Source organism: Acanthochromis polyacanthus, chromosome 18 (assembly GCF_021347895.1).
Source record: "Acanthochromis polyacanthus isolate Apoly-LR-REF ecotype Palm Island chromosome 18, KAUST_Apoly_ChrSc, whole genome shotgun sequence".
Classification (NCBI taxonomy): Eukaryota; Metazoa; Chordata; class Actinopteri; family Pomacentridae; genus Acanthochromis; species Acanthochromis polyacanthus.
In genome coordinates, this window is record NC_067130.1 from 21918366 (window position 1) to 21935960 (window position 17595).

The window sequence follows — 17595 nt, forward strand, 5'->3', positions numbered from 1 at the left end:
CATTTAGCTTTTCTGTTAAAATGTTTAACTGTAAAAATACACAGTGTTTCACAATATATAAATTAGCATGAAAACACAATTATTTTACAAATATTTGCTGTTATTTTAAATAAAAATATGTGTATTAAGGACTGAAAAAATAGTGAATCATTTTTCAACTCTTCTTTTTTTATAGATTTCCCTGTCTTCTGAAATTACAGATAATATCTGGGGAAATCAGAGAAAAAAGTATTGATGTTAAGTAATTTAAGTTGCTTTAAGTTGGTTCAACAATTTACTTTTTGTGTATTTCCTATTTGGTATTAAAACCACAGTAATTCCTGCATGATCACTTTACAAGCAACATAGAAAAGACAAATGTTGCATAATGACACGTCATCTTTGTGTTTTACAACCTGACTAGGGAAACAAGCCAACAGTTCAGACTGTCTTGTTTTGTCCACAACCCAAAAATATTCAGCTTCACTGTCATAGAGGAGGAAGAAATCAGAAATATTCAAAGTTAAGAAGCTGGAGTCAGAGAAAAAAAAATACTCCAACTTATTATCCCTCAGTTATGCTATTACTTATGTAACCAATCAGACAGTGCTGTGGGTGACACATTGCTCAAGACCACAGAGTTGCTACAGATGGAGAGAAGCAGCTGCATCAACATTCTTATATTCATATATTTTATTGGGAATTGATTAAAATAATACTAGGTCAACCACTAGTTCAAGCTTTCCTACTTCATCCTAAGTTAGCAAAAGCATGATTGGTTGTGACACAATTAGGATGACACTCCTTCAACACACCACACATTTTAGAGCGTCAACTTATTGTGGACAGACGACAGCTGGGCAGACAAAGAAAAGCAACAAGTTTCAGAGAGAATCAATCAAGCATTAGCCTCATGACTCATCACCTCCACTCAGAATGTTCAGAATATATCCTGAGTAAAAACAGGATGCAGAAATCTGAGCTGAAGTGACAGGCGTTGTATTCAAGCCACCATCTGCACAACTAATCGTGATCATGTGAGGTCAACTAAATCTGTAGGGAGAGTTATGATTCAGATTGTTTATCATATTTCTACCTCCAAAGATTGACTAATGCTCACTAGGCCAGATCACACAATCCTAAATGAAGTGTAATTATCCTTTAATGTAAATGCTCATAAAAGGAAAAAATGCACTCCATGCTTTCTAGCTGGGTCCATAATAGGACAGTAAACTCATACAGTTTACTCAAGAGACATATTTGTACCATTAGGCCATTTTCCACTGCAGGGACATGCAGTGGAAATATTGCATGAAAGGTCCAACATAAATACAGTTTTTATGATTATTATCAGTGCAAATGGTTGCTTCAATAATATATACCGTATCTCAAAATATGTGTGAATTTTACAATTTTCCATTTTTTGATGATGTACAGTCAGAGAAAGAGTGCCGATTCATCAGCAACAACATACACAGTGTGTATCCTCGTCCAGCTTTCTATCATCACGTTTCTCCCAATGCCAGCATATTTGCAGGGATATCTCATTATGCTGAGTTATATGTGTGTGCTGTCTCTGTCAAACACTTGTCAAACAAAGAAAGACTACACAGCACAAGCTTAGCATTATGCTATAAAAGCACAACATGCGGGCTGCAGCGTCTAAATAGCAGGCTTGTGTTCAGCCGCCGAACACGAGCAACAATCAAAACTATAGCAAAACAAACTGCCTGAAAGGGTCTGGGAAGAAAACGACTTCCTGAGCAGCCAAGTCCATCTGCAGAAAATTGCCAAACTACACCAGTAAAGGTGTATTATATCTAGCACCAGGTGACAAAAGAAGCTCAGACCCTCGGAACCTCACTCAAATTCTTCACATTTTTATTACAGATTTTTACAACTTACATTTTCAGTTTTTTTCTATAGCAGTTTCCTCTCTGCTATGTGTAAACACAGCCTGCATATCAACCGAGTAGTTGCTGATGTCTGTGACATGACTGTTGGTGACAGCTGAGTCACTGATGGCTTCATTGTCGCAGGAAGGGGCACAGATTTTTTGTTTCATTGCAGAATTTACACTACCGTTCAAAAGTTTGGGGTCACCCAGGTAATTTCATGTTTTCTATGAAAACTCACACTTTTTGAAAATAATTGCACAAGGGATTTCTAATCATCAGTTACCCTTTCAACACAATCAGCTAACACAATGTAGCATTAGAAGCTAGTGATGGTTGCTGGAAATCTACCCCTATGTAGATATGCCAATAAAAATCAGCCAGCTAGAATAGTCATTTACCACATTAACAATGTCTGGACTGGAATTCTGATTAATTTTACGGTATCTTCATTGAAAAAAGCTGCTTTTCTTTCAAAAATAAGGACATTTGTAAGTGACCCCAAAAAATTTAATGGTAGAGTACTTAGTGCGAATACTTTCTTGAAGAATTTTTAACTGGATATGGAATAAAGTGACTATGATGAAATGTCACAATTTTAAGCTGTAATTTGGTAAATTTTCCAGATTGAACCACATAACAGATGATTCATTCAAAGACTGTTTTGTTTTCTAGCTCTAAAAAGATAGAATTTTTGTTGATCTCTTAAACGTAAGGTGGTTTTCAAATCCGCTGGCAGGTTTTGGCGTTCCGAGGGTTAAATGTTGACCTGCACATGAACTCCTGACTAAACAGTCAGACATCAAAGCTGAGCTTCCAGAGCGACTAACATATTGAATATAAGCGTTTATAATTAGCTGTGCTACCGCTGCTCCACAGTGTGAGAGGCTGGAAAGAGAAGAGCTCATCCATGCATCCATCAAACATCCACTTACTGGATCCATCCACTCTGCTGCAACGTAAAACCCATTCCCTTCTCTCAGCTGCAGCCTCTTCATCACACTCTAATCTGAAGTGTGGGATTGAGCAGCGACAGCTCAGCTAGGGTCAAACTTCTTACCTTGGGCCATTTGGGGTTGATGAGGCGTGCTTTGATTGCATCGTCCAGAGCAGTGCTGTACTGGCCCAGGCGGAGATAGGCTGCGGAGCGGTTGCTGTACAGGATACAGTTCTGTGGGTCGGCGGTCAGGGCCTCACTGTACAGACGAACAGCCAGACCGAACTCTCCCTGCTGGCAGGCCTGGTTACTACGGCGGACACGCTCCAGGAAGTCGGCTTTGCTCAGGGCCAGGGGGCCAGAGCCGGACAGTCGGTCTGCCCTCTTCACCACTGGGGCTGAAGGGATGATGGGAGAAGAGGAAGAGGAGGATGAAGAGGGAGGGCTGGTGGTCTTGCTGGTGGAGCGATAGCCGAACAGAGAGAACTGAGGAGCAGACGGAGAAAATAGGACACAGACAGAAGAAGAGACATCGGTTATATGTCTTGCAACTATCATTATGATAGACAACCTACAGAAAATGACTCAACAGCTACTAATAAGCCAAAACCACAACTGCAAGAATTAATAGACTATCTGTCACACATTTATTTTATTCCCAACTATTTAAATATCAATTAATCAGTTAGAGTCATTTTTTAAGTTTAAAAAAACCCACAAAAACACAGACAAAATACATTTGAGAACATCATCCTGGCCTTTGTGAAACTGATATTTTTGGATATTTTCTGACATTTTACAAACAAGTAGTTAATTAATTAATAAAAAACTCAACAGATTAAACACCAAATATAATGGTTACTTGTGGCCCTAGCCAAAACATTATGAACACTGACAAAGTGAAAAACATTGTTGCAACAGTGTAACATGTCAAATTCTGGGATATATTAGATGGTAAATGAACAGTTGGTTCTTGTAGTCAGGCAGTGGGATGTTTCATTCAATTTCCTGTCAAAAACTTGCAGTTTTTGTCAATGTTCAATCAAAAATACAAATTTTGGTCAGTTTTCTGTTTTCAATTCATTTTCTGTGAAATTTCAGCCCAGTCAAATTATCAGTGCCAGTCCAGTCAAGTGGCCTCTGTCACAGAATGACGTCCTGGTTTTGGGTCCTCTTCCATGCCATCCTGCATCCTTTTGTACCTCTTGTACCACTAATAGACACATGTACACAACATTGTTTGTACACACCCTTCAGCATGGTGGGGGCTTCTGCTGAAGTTTTTTTCAGCTTAGCCAAGAACTTGGTGTTAGTCCTTTGCTTATGGTTTGTTCTGTGACAGGGAGCATTTGACTGGAGCTAGAAACCCACATGTTAAAAGAAAAATAATAGTTCAGTTAAAGTGTTGCTTCTCTTATGGTCCTGAGATGCTGGGCAACACTGTGGTGTGTTTCATTACTGTGTGACTGCTGGGTGATCAGCAACAAATGTCCAGTTTCTTTTAAAAACAATGTAGCATTAGAACACAGGAGTGATGGTTGCTGGAAATGTTCCTCTGTACCCCTATGTAGAGATTTCATTAAAATCAGCCATTTCCAGCTAGAACAGTCGTTAACCACATTAGCAATGTCTAGACTGTATTTCTGATTAATTTAATGTTATCTTCATTGAAAAAAATGCTTTTCTTTAAAAAATAAGGACATTTCTAAGTGACCCCAAACTGTTATTGATTATATAAATATACCTAGTTAAAATATTAAGGTTTAGGCGAAACAATACTGTATGTCAAAAAGGTCAGATTGATCAAATAAAAGAGGCTTTTTATCACAATGTCTGAACACTTTGATATGCAGTGTGGGTCAGGAAATACTCATTTTCCATTGGATTTGGGTCACTTTTGACCCACGTTGCACATCAAAGGGTTAAAGAAATACTTGCGAAACAAATCGGACTCAAAAATAAAACAACATGTGCTTTTGGCTGCTGTTACATAAGTCATAAAAACAACTTATTGCAGGCAGGATTCTACTGAGGACAACACCAAACTGCAGCAGCCTCATTTGCATGACATGATACTGCAGTTACTGGCAAATGGGACACCAAACTACTGCCTGCACTTTTCTATTCTGCTCAGTGGTAACGGCTTGAATTCCCCCGAGAGCAAAAGGAGGATTTCAGACAGCCAAATGAGGGTTCTGTTCTTCTTGTTCATTTCTGTGACTGAAACTCTGTAAAATGTGCTCGCTGAGGTTCACTGCTCTCTGTAGCTTTAACAGTGAAATGCTGCCTCCCTCTCTGATCTGGTGCTTCCAAATTTGTCCTTTACCCAGAGCTTACACCAAGGCCTTCATTATCTCTCTCCATTCCCCTCACACATACACACACACACACACACTGGACTGTTTGGATACACACTTAAAATATGCAGACTGGAGGGATTCCTAAAACTTGCAAATGCATCACCCAACTGTTTTGATTGCGATGCAAGAGAAGGTATGAAGTTTTTTTGGAAATGCACTGATGATTTACTTCAAATAAAGTGCAAGTAAACATGTGTCACTTGAGAATCAAGTACCCACTCTGTAGATTTAAATCATTTTAAACTAACACCAGGCCTATGTAACCTACACACATAACCTATTTTCCTCTTCATATTTTGCCTTGTGTTTTATCCATGTGTTGTGTTAATGTCTTTTATATTGTATGTAAAGTCTTAATACACTGCCAGGAACACAGCGGAGTTATGTGACGATCTGCATACATCTGTCTGTCTGTCTGTTTGTCTGTCTGTGTGCAACATTACTCCAAAATGGACCAACGGATTTGGATGAAATTGTCAGGAAAGGTCAGAAATGACATAAGGACCAAGTGGTTAGATTTTGGCAGTGATGCAGCTTATAGTCTGGATCCATGGATTTGTTAAAGATTTCATCCATCGCAAATGATACGACGGAGCAGCCTTGGCTGACTACTGCACTCTCTGAGTGCTTTTCAAGTTTTATAGTTTTTTGTATCATTGCAAGACAACGGAGCCACTGTAACTTAGCCTAGCTTAGCTAGACTGTATTCCCGTTATAAGGGATATACGGGAATACGGTCTAGCCCTCCTCCATTGACACATTTTGACAGGTTTTCAAGCTCCGAGCAGATCAGACCGAACCAATCAGAGCACCAGAGGTGGGAGTTAACGATGCGTCATCTTTAGGGCCGAGATTACCCATCTAACACCTGTGCACCTCCCGCATACAAACAAAATGGTGACCGCAACAGAGCGAGATTTCTCTCGTGCGCTTTCCTCTGTTTTGCACGGGCTGAATTTGTCGTTAAAACCTCAACAAGAAGCAGTTCTTAAAGCTTTTCTTTTTAAAAAGGATGTATTTTTAATTCCGGCAGGCTGTACGATAGAATGCGTAATGCTGCCCTCCACTGTTGAAAGGGAGAGCTTAGATTTTCCTCAGGACCCCTGTACGGCGAAGGAAGCTGTTAAAACTACAAAACATCATGGCGGAAAGGCAATTGTTAGGTCACTTAGTGATTGCGTCACACATGTGTTACGCTGCTTGGCTCTCTCCAATTCAAGCTGTGATCGGTAGTCCCGCCTCTGGGCTAGATTTGGTTCAATGGAGCAGTTCCAGACTGACTTTATGTGTATTTGTAATACACAATATAAAGGCTGTCTGGTCCCCAGGCAAACGGTAACAAGTGAACACTACGTCAGCTGCCTGCTGACAATCACATGATTGCGATTCTACTACTGTTGGAAATTATAAAATGACTAAGCAGCCTTGATGGAATACTGCGGTCTCTCAGTGCTTTTTTGTTGCTATTTTTACCCAAAAAAAATGCTTTGCCTGGTTTACACAGCGAGCACAAAAATCTTTGCTTTCTAGTGAGCAAACAACATGTAAACAAAGTGTAATAGCTGCAGTAATTTAATGCTGCACAAGAATGGCAGTTTTGCCATATAAAATTCAGGGCTTGAGTAGCTCATTCACTAATAAGTTAATACATTGAAGAGTACATTCAGATTTTAGGGTTGCAATGAAAAATTATCAAATGATGCTTTTTTCATTATTCCAAAAAGTCAGACTCAGCTACTAAATGTTAAAGCAGCTTGCCATAAGTAATCACTCAGTGGAGGAGAATGACTATGACCATCAAGCTCAACATGGTCTAAAATGCTGGAAAGGAACTCTGCTCTGTTCATAAAATTCAAATCCTGTATCACACTGATGAAGAAGAACAGGTGAATTCAATCAATGCAGACGACAGCCTGGGCCCAGTTTCAGTGACATCAGACAATCAAGATGAGTGACAAAATGAATATACACACGTGGACAAAATTGTTGGTACCCCTCAGTTAAAGAAGGAAAAACCCACAATTCTCACTGAAATCACTTGAAACTTACAAAAGTAACAATAAATAAAAATTTATTGAAAATTAAATAATCAAAATCAGCCATCACTTTTGAATTGTTGATCAGCATAATTATTTAAAAAAACAAACTAATGAAATAGGGCTGGACAAAAATGATGGTACCCATAACTTAATATTTTGTTGCACAACCTTTTGAGGCAATCACTGCAATTAAACGATTTCTGTATTTGTCAATGAGCGTTCTGCAGCTGTCAACAGGTATTTTGGCCCACTCCTCATGAGCAAACAGCTCCAGTTGTCTCAGGTTTGATGGGTGTCTTCTCCAAATGGCATGTTTCAGCTCCTTCCACATATGTTCAATGGGATTCAGATCTGGGCTCATAGAAGGTCACTTTAGAATAGTCCAACGCTTTTCTCTCAGCCATTCTTGGGTGTTTTTGGCTGTGTGTTTTGGATCGTTGTCCTGTTGGAAGATCCATGACCTGCGACTGAGACCAAGCTTTCTGACACTAGGCAGCACATTTCTCTCCAGAATGCCTTGATAGTCTTCAGATTTCATCGTACCTTGCACACTTTCAAGACACCCTGTGCAAGATGCAGCAAAGCAGCCCCAAAACATTACTGAGCCTCCTCCATGTTTCACCGTAGGGACAGTGTTCTTTTCTTCGTATGCTTGGTTTTTGAGTCTATGAACATAGAGTTGATGTGCCTTACCAAAAAGCTCCAGTTTGGTCTCATCTGTCCAAAGGACATTCTCCCAGAAGCTTTGTGGCTTGTCAACATGCATTTTTGCAAATTCCAGTCTGGCTTTTTTATGAGTTTTTTTCAGCAGTGGTGTCCTCCTTGGTCGTCTCCCATGAAGTCCACTTTGGCTCAAACAACGACGAATGGTGTGATCTGACACTGATGTACCTTGGCCTTGGAGTTCACCTTTAATTTCTTTGGAGGTTGCTCTGGGCTCTTTGGATACAATTCCAACGATCCGTCTCTTCAATTTGTCATCAATTTTCCTCTTGCGGCCACGTCCAGGGAGGTTGGCTACTGTCCCGTGGGTCTTGAACTTCTGAATAATATGAGCCACTGTTGTCACAGGAACTTCAAGCTGTTTAGAGATGGTCTTATAGCCTTTACCTTTAAGATGTTTGTCTATCATTTTTTTTCGGATGTCCTGGGACAATTCTCTCCTTCGCTTTCTGTTGTCCATGTTCAGTGTGGTACACACCTTTTCACCAAACAGCAGGGTGACTACTTGTCTCCCTTTAAATAGGCAGACTGACTGATTATGAGTTTGGAAACACCTGTGATGTCAATTAAATGACACACCTGAGTTAATCATGTCACTCTGGTCAAATAGTTTTCAATCTTTTATAGAGGTACCATCATTTTTGTCCAGGCCTGTTTCATTAGTTTGTTTTTTAAAATAAGTATGTTAATCAACAATTCAAAAGTAATGGCTGTTTTTGATTATTTAATTTTCAATAAATTTTTATTTATTGTTACTTTTGTGAGTTTCAAGTGATTTCAGTGAGAATTGTGGGTTTTTCCTTCTTTAACTGAGGGGTACCAACAATTTTGTCCACGTGTGTATTTTCATATAAATATTAAAATATTTTACAAATATAAAATCTTGAGTCACTTTCAATCTTTGGATAAATGGAAAGTAGGGTATGCAGATTAAGACAAACTGTTCATCAGCAAGCAAGGTTGATTAATACCAAGCAAATGTGGTGTGACTAACTGAGAAAGTTGGTGGCACCAGTGGCATCAATGGAAAATAGTCTGGAGTCCTGCACAGAATAACATGCAAGACAAATAACTCATCATGAAGATTCAGCCAGAGCACATCTCTTTTAGGCATTTGTTTATAAGAGATTTCATGAGTAAACCAGAACATTTAGTTTCAAGTCTCTCTGTGTTAGCTCACAAGCTTTACGAGAAAGAACAATTTTGTGTGCTGTAAACTGTAGAATTGCTGTTTAGTTCCTGGTATTTTTAATTAAGTGTCTTGCTGACAGATGGTGATGTCTTTATTTAGAAACAGTTAAGCTGCAGGCTGTTAAAAACAAGATTTAAGTCTGACTTTTATTACAGATGTTGTCGGAGCCTTTCAAATGGTGAGAGTAGAAGAGAATTTTAAAAAAGAAAACTGAGATCAGAATCCACATCAAACCAACATACCACCATCTCCTCATTAAGTTCTGACAAATACCAAAACAACATCTTTAAATTTGTCTCTTTTTTGTGCATATTTTTTATTGTTTGTTTTGCTTTTTTTACATCATGGTTCAAATGAAGTAAGTTAATGGTGGGCAGGTATTCTTTATTTGTTTATGTATTCAGCAATAATGAAATCTATAGAGTCTATACAATTACAAAACACTAAGTAAAGACAAAAAATCATTTCCCCAATTCTCTATTTAATCATCCATCCATCCATCCATCCATACACCGGTTTATCCTCACTCGGGTCACGGGGGGTGCTGGAGTCTATCCCAGCTGACTCGGGCGAAGGCAGGGGACACCCTGGACAGGTCGCCAGTCTGTCACAGGGCCACATATACAGACGAACAATCACACACACATTCACACCTACAGGCAATTTAGAGTTATCAATTAACCTCAGCATATTTTTGGACTGTGGGAGGAAGCCGGAGTGCCCGGAGGAAACCCGTGCATGCACAGGGAGAACATGCAAACTCCATGCAGAAAGATCCCAGGCCCAGGTCGGGATTTGAACTGGGGATCTTCTTACTGCAAGGGGAAAGTGTTAACCACTACTTCACTGTGCAGCCAATATTTAATCAGATTTTTAAAATATCTTATTTATTCAATTAGTCTTTCATATATAATAGATGAATTTCCACCACTCACAATGCTCATTTAAAAGCCATTCATTTTAATATGAGATCATTTTTATGAACATACCATGTTGTTGTGAAACCTTATAACACAGAGCCTGTTGAACATATTAGTGCGGTATTTGCTGAAATAAACAATGAAGGCCACATATCGTGTGCACTGAAGCAAGGCGTAAATCTCTAAGCCTATTACCGCTGAACTAAAATACAGTTAATACAGTGCAAGAAGAAAAATTACTCAGTGTGTACTTTTGCAATCACACAGTTTACATTGCTGAGTGGGCTGTGTACACTGTTGTGTTAAACTGTTCTATAACCAGAAGCCTGGCTTCACTGGAAACCTCTCTGTCTGTGTTGTATGGAAGCACCTGTGCTCAAGTGAAAACTGGTGAAGAGAAATTGGAGGTTGATGTACTGAGTGGTTGAAATTACACATTAGTCATTATAAGTGAAGATTTGGTTAATTTTCCCACCTTACACATGATTAGTTCAATGACCAGTGGAAGTTCAAAATCTGACAATACTTTCTGTTTGTTTTTGTTTTTTTCAGTCACATGCATGTGCTCCCATGCTTCTTGCTCATTTACTTTTGTTCTATGTTATGTTTATATGTCTATTTGTGTCTGCAGTTTACATGTGTATTTGTTCCTGCTGGTCATGTTTGCAAATGAGAATTGGTTCCCAAACATTTTTACCTGGTAAAATAAAGGTAAAAAATACATAAATAAATAAATGTTACAGTTTCCAGCTAATAAATGATGTCATGTAAGACAATGTGCTTCTCAAACCCACCAGCAGTTTGTGGTTTCAGATGACTAAACAAATTTGTGACATTTTACCAATCAAAAGTTGTCCTCCATAAAATCTGCATTATGCTTGAGCATCTATAAGACCTGGCTGGAGGTGTGGCCTTTCGCCTCACATTACAGAGGAGCTACATTTCTTGGCAGGTTGGTGTTGCTGATAAACAAAAAGATAGAAACCTGTACAGGTCAAGTGGTATGGTGACGTCATGCATAAACGAGCCATCTTTTCTAGGCGTGCATTAATTTTAATTGTAATCTGAGCTTTATTAACTCCACTGCAACAGCCTCATAACAATGTGTTTGGAAACAACACCAGTAATCCTACCAGTCAAACTCTGTGTCACATGTATTAGACAAGCTGATAGTGATGGTGTGTCAGTTGGTATGAGGTTGATGCAGTGTCACACATAAATCTACGGCTATACTAAAAATTGTGCAGCCAAAAAAAGATTGTGCATGAACATACTGACCAATAGTTGAAGAATTTATGCACATTGAAAGTTACAGTCTGGTGTTACCTCACTTTGTTTCCTTAATTGTTGTAAACGAGCTATATAAATAATGGCCTGACATATGTGCTGTAAACACATACTGGCATGAGGTTCTCACATGAGGTTCTATACAATGCTGAGAATTGCACTGTTTACAAGAAGCAATAAAAAGTTTGGAGTTTGAAGGTTGGTTGTCAAATTATGTAACAGAACAAGTTGTAAAATCTTAAACCTTACATCCTTAAAACTGATGATTGCCAAGAAATTTGAACAAAACCTAAAAAGAGAGCCCTCAATTTGGATAATTCAAAATGGAACACCTACCGTATTACAGTATTTACAACATATGTCATCTCAGAGCACTACACATAATAAAGTGAAAACCTTATAAATTTTACTCAAGGAACCCAAGAAATCTAAAGTTTCCTTTGGATTCCTGTTGAGCAAGGACTATAACGAATGAAGTCTTATATTTAACTCTTAAATTGTACTCGAGTACATTACTTCAGTAAAGGCCCAGGTTTTTTACACCACTGCTATCAGCTAACAAAACACCATCTTAATGGAGCATTTTTGTTTATTTTAATTATTGAGCTTAAATAAATCAATCTGTAGACCCACTTAAATATATATTTTAAATTATATTAACTCCATTTATATAGGTAAATTAAAAATAATAATGTGAGTTTCAATATAGTCAAAAGCTACAGGCAGAGCCATTGCCAGTACTCTGCTAGGCTAGTCGAGACTAGTTAGCGTTTAACAATCCTAATTTATATGCTGTTGTTTTTTGTTGTTGTTATTATTTGCTTGAATGGCTGCATTACTAATAAGATGTACACATCAGTTACAAAGAAAATTTTAAAAAACATATGTTGTTGATATTTTTAAATACAAGAAAAAATAAAAAATTAATAATTATCTTTAGCTAAGAAAAAAATTTTCAACCACAAGCTGCAGCTAGCCAGCAGGAGGTAACTAAAGTTTAAATCATTTAAATATGATGTTATTTCAGTAGCCCAATAGTGTTTATATGTTAAGATATACTGTCAGAAAGTCATATTCTTTAGCTAGTTGCCATGTTTTTTCTTTGTTTAGAGTACTGCATGTGCTGTCTGTTTCATTAGCATGCGATTAGTTGTGGCCTGTCTGTGCTGTTTGATATTCTACGGTAGCAGCTTATTGATAAAGTTGCCTCTTTGTTACAGTATATACACTCACATGCACACACCTAAACAGCTGACAAATTGACAGCAGCACTAAGTTACTCTGCAGGATATTTCCACAGACACTTTATCTTAAGTGTCACTGTTGATGTATGTGTTCACTGACTTTAACAGCACAGAAGAAAAAAGCAGTGTACAAGCAGGAGTTTACATGATACAAGAAGACTGTAAAAGGCCAAAAAAGACAGGAACACAACATGAATATCCTGTCCAGGTTCTTCCAAGATTACACACAAACACAAACTTCCCCTTTGTCCAGTCTTACTACTCCCAGGCCCCTTCAGCCCAGGTCACAGCAAGTACATTCCTGCAGAACAACCGAGAAACAGACACAAACTGGGGGCTGAATTCCTGACAGAGAGGAAATTGTGCCAGTGAACGTGGCCCTTTGATGTGTTAATACTGTAGGTGAGGCATGAAGCCATGGCTGCAACCAAATATATGAAGCAATGACACGACATTAGCTGCAAGGAACTATCGTAAAATTGCTAATATGTTAAGACTAATGTTAGATGGTGTTTCAAGCATATCTAGCTTGAGATGGGATTTATGGCTCTTTGAAGGGAGCTGGATCTTGAGTAGCCATTCCTTTCAAAGAGCCGTTCAAAAGATTAGCTCATTCTTATATTAATTTATTTTAGACGTCAACCAGGGGTAATTCGTTTCTATCAAGAAAACAAGCACAGGTAGCAGATATAAGATATGGATCAGAATAATTCTAACTTACCCATCCCACTAATATATTGTCTATTGATGGAAATTATTCTGAACTATTGATAATAATTTCATTTGGCCGTGAGATCACTATTTTGAATTTTTCCTCACCTAAAAAATTTTGTGGCACAATAAAACTACACAGACTACAGATAACGTTTATACAAAACAACTTTACTGAAAAAAATTTCCGCACAAGAACATTTTAACAATACAGAAAAAAGACATTTTTCCCCCTCTGGCTAATATCTCCTCCTCCCTGATAAAGCAGTAAATGTAGCTCTGCTCCAGTCTCCATTCATTGGGACTCGGCCGGTGCTCACACTCCTCCTCTAAGTTAGCTGCATTTATATCTGCGTTCACGTGAATGGAGCTGCTGTGGACAACTCAAACTCAGAGATGTCATTAGTCGTTCACGTGAAGGCAGCATGGACAACTCAGACTCATGGGACATACAAGTGACACGTAAAGAAACCCTGGGCAATTTGGACATGCAAATGACTCGCAACAGTGAACCGGTTTTCATCGTTCACTTTAAAGAGCTGTTCAAACGACTGACTCATTCGTCAACATTACATGTCTAAATCTAACACCATCTTGATACTCAAGCACTGTCATGTTATATCATGGTTTTATCTGATATCGAAATTTGTCACTATTTTTTGACATTTTTAATTTAAATAAAAAGTATTTTTTGGCCAGTACTGATATTGTTTTTACATAAAAACATCATTTTTAATGAAGTTCATTTTGAGCAGGACATCTTGGAAACCAATAAACAAATATGTCAGTGGTCTCTGGTGGAAAAATCACAAAATGGTAATCAGTGAATCAGTGAAGCGGTAGCTAATCATTTTCATTGAATCAGCCAATTATTTGCTTGATACATTGTAGCCATGCAATTTTATTTATACCTCCTTGCTTTTAAACATGATTTGTATTTACTGCTTTTACCTTTGGATTTGATTTATTTATTCTGTATTTTATTTTTTAAGCCACAGATATTCTTCTTCCTGTCTTGTATGTGTGTGTGTGTCTGTGTGATCAGCTTGTGGCTATTGTTGTGGGGACCTAATGGCCCCATAACCATAGGAAAACCAAAAGAAATGTCATTTGTGGGGACCTCATTTAGGTCCCCATGAGGGAAAATAGTGTTTTCTTGGCCATGTTGTTACTGAAAAAAGTAAAAGTACAAAACGTTTCTTTAGGGTTCGGCATTGTTTTGGTCTGGATTAAGGTTAGGGTTAGGGTAAGGGTTAGGGGTTAGATATGAATGGGAGTCAATGGTAGATCCCCACAAGGATAGGAAAACACAGTGTGTGTGTGTGTGTGTGTGTGTGTGTGTGTGTGTGTGTGTGTATATATATGAGAAGAAACACAGAAAAATTCACATTTTAGAAGATAGAAAAACTGATAAACATGTTTTTTGTCCACTCCACTAAAACAATCAGCTTTAGATTTCAGTTTGATAGACACTGTCCCTGAAGGCTTTCACACATATCTGTTGTAGTTTTTCTGGTTAGCTGCTAGATAATATACGTGATTATACAGCTCTGCTCATAAATCAATCTTTGTAAGTCTTTTTTCCAGACTTGGCTACACAATGAGTTGTATTGTTTTCATTTTTCTGCACCTTCAATTTCAGGTTGTGACGTCTTTTATTGTTTGGAACAAACTCCCAGAAAGCATGAGGTCTGATCCAACTCAGTTCTTTTAAACCAAATCTTAAAGCAGTTGCCTGCTGCTGCATTAGGTTTGGTCTCATTTAGTCATAACTTGCACTGCATTATAAAATGTGATCTCACTTTTATCAATTAAATGCTGTCTTTTGATATTTTCTCATGTTGTTTATGCTTTTAATGTCTCTCTTTTTATTTGAAGAAAGAGATCTATGTGATTTCTGAAGCCATTCATTATATGGTTAGGGCTACAAGTAATGATTGTTTTCATTATCAATTATTCATTTCTGCCTAAAATATCAGAAAAGTGCAAAGTATCAAGGTCAGTGTTCCCCAAAACCCAAGATAACAAATGTCTTGTTGAGTGTTCAACCTAAAGATATTCAGTTTACTGTCTTAGAAGAAGAAATAAATGAGAAATTTTTCACAAAGGAGCAGCTGAAAAGAGAAAATTGTGTCTTTCTTCAAAGAAAAAAATACTCAAACCGCTTTATTGATTTTTAAAACAGCTGCATACTGATTGAATAGCTGATGACCAATAGAATAATCCTTGCAGCTTCATAAATGGCGTTTATAAATGGTACCTGTCCTTTTACTTGTGCTCTCCTGAGCAATAGATCATACACTATAGCAAGTCAACATCCAAATGAGGGCTTCAGCTGTTTTTAAAGTGGAAATGTTGCTGAGCAGTGACCCCCGTGCAGCCTCTGACAGGAATCAGATGGAGCTGTGAGATCCAGCCAGACGTTTCAAAATAAATCCTGCCGGATGGCAGCTCAGCCTGAGATGTGAGGAGCCTGATTGTCTGCAAACTGCCACAAACGAGCTTTCCTTCATCCCTCAGCCTTCTGCAGATCGCAGTGAACAGTGAAAGCACTAAATAATGCCACTGTTTCCACCGGCCTTACCTTCTCTTTCCTCGTTCTGTGCTTTTCCATCTCTGCTAAATCCGGCTGCAAACTTTCATCCCGCAGCAGCAGAAGCAGTGAGGCAGGGCAGGAAAACACTCCGCCAGCTTCCAAAACAAGCCCACAAGTCTGCAGTCGCTTTTCTAGCGGTGAAATTTATCAATACACTTCGGACAAGGCCAGCTGTGTGCTATGTAGCGACCCTACGAAGTTTTCCTCAGTGAAAGTTAATCCAGAGTGAGTGCGCCATGTTCCCGAAGCCGATCCTCTCCCCATAGCGGAATTTTTGCCCGGTGAGAGGCGGGGATCCGGTGGAGTCCATGGCTGCAGCCTTCAGCAAGGTTTCAATTACTCGTCATGACATCAGAGAGGAGTTGAGTTACCTGACAGATCTTCATTTCAGCAGCCTGTTACTGCAGCGTTAGGACTGGGTTAGCAGGGATGCTGCCCATTGCCCCAGTGAAATGAATATGCATCTGTAGTAAAGGGTTTTAGCTTAGAGTCATAGAAAGACATAAATAAATAAATAAATAAATAAATAAATACTAATAATCAAATACCTGTAAACACCCGCTTGCCAATTTGTGTTTGTATGCTAATATATATCATTAGCATACAAACAGCTAACTAGATTTCTTCAAAGACATGTTTTTAAAACGATAAAGGGGTAGTTTAAAAACTCATGTTACTGCTCTGGACTTATTTCCTGAATCCCTAAGCACCTGGATAAGAAATATGTATACAAAAGAATATGTATACACAAAAATAGGTTGGTGTTTTCACCCTTTAGTCTGCTTCTGTTTTCAGTCAAGTTAGCTAGCTAGTTTTAATTGACAGCAAAAAATGTGTTTAGCCTTTAGAAGACTCAGACATTTAGAATATATTTATATATAAATGGCTTTCTGAAGGTTTTTGAACATTGGAAGTTAAACAACTTTTACAAAAATCAAGGAATAGCAGAGTTGCTCAAATGTATGTTAGCACCTAAATAGAACAGCCTGATGTTCATAATCCACAGTAGTGTTTTTAAAATAGAAGACATTTTAAATCACTTTTTTTAAAACAACAAAAAAAAAGAATTTCCTAATTTGATGTCCTAAATGTAAGAATAATAATAAAAATAATCAAAACCTGTAACACTTACAGTCTCTGGAAGCAAATGTATCTGCTAGTCAGAGTTAACATACAAACAGCTAACTAGATTTCTTCAAAGAGATGCTATAAAAACAATAAGGGGATAGCTCAAAAACACCTGGACATTTTTCCCGCATCTTTAACCACCTGGATGAGAAATATGTTTACAAAACAATATGTATGCAGAAAAATGAAAAAATATGGTGTTGTTTTTTTCACCCTTTATTCTGCTTCTGTTTTCAGTCAAGGTGGCTAACTAGTTTCAATTATAACAGCATAAGCTAAAAAATATGTTTAGTCTTTAGAAGACTCAAAGTTTAAAAAGATGATTAGAATGATTTCAAACGACCTTCTGAAGGCTTTCAAACATTGGAAGTTAAATAATATTGACAAAAATCAAGGGATAGCAAAGTTAATCAAATGTATGTTAGCATCTAAATAGGACAAATTGATGTTTGTAGTCCACAGTAGTGTTTTTAAACTAGAAGACATTTTAAATCATATTTTCTTTTGTTTTATTATTATTATTTTTAAAACATTTGCTAATTTACTTTCCCAAATGTAAAGATTAACACCACTTTCATATCTGT

General features: G+C 37.9%; 1 protein-coding gene across 1 annotated transcript in view; it reads right to left on the reverse strand.

The window, feature by feature from the left end:
• The window catches only part of ttc28 (tetratricopeptide repeat domain 28), a 244762-nt gene extending 228548 nt beyond the window's left edge, over nt 1-16214 (reverse strand). The window contains 2 exon segments of the mRNA XM_051938750.1: nt 2935-3297; nt 15872-16214. Coding sequence (XP_051794710.1) covers nt 2935-3297; nt 15872-15901 — 393 coding nt within the window. The 5' untranslated portion in view covers nt 15902-16214.
• Nucleotides 16215-17595: the final 1381 nt, after the last annotated feature.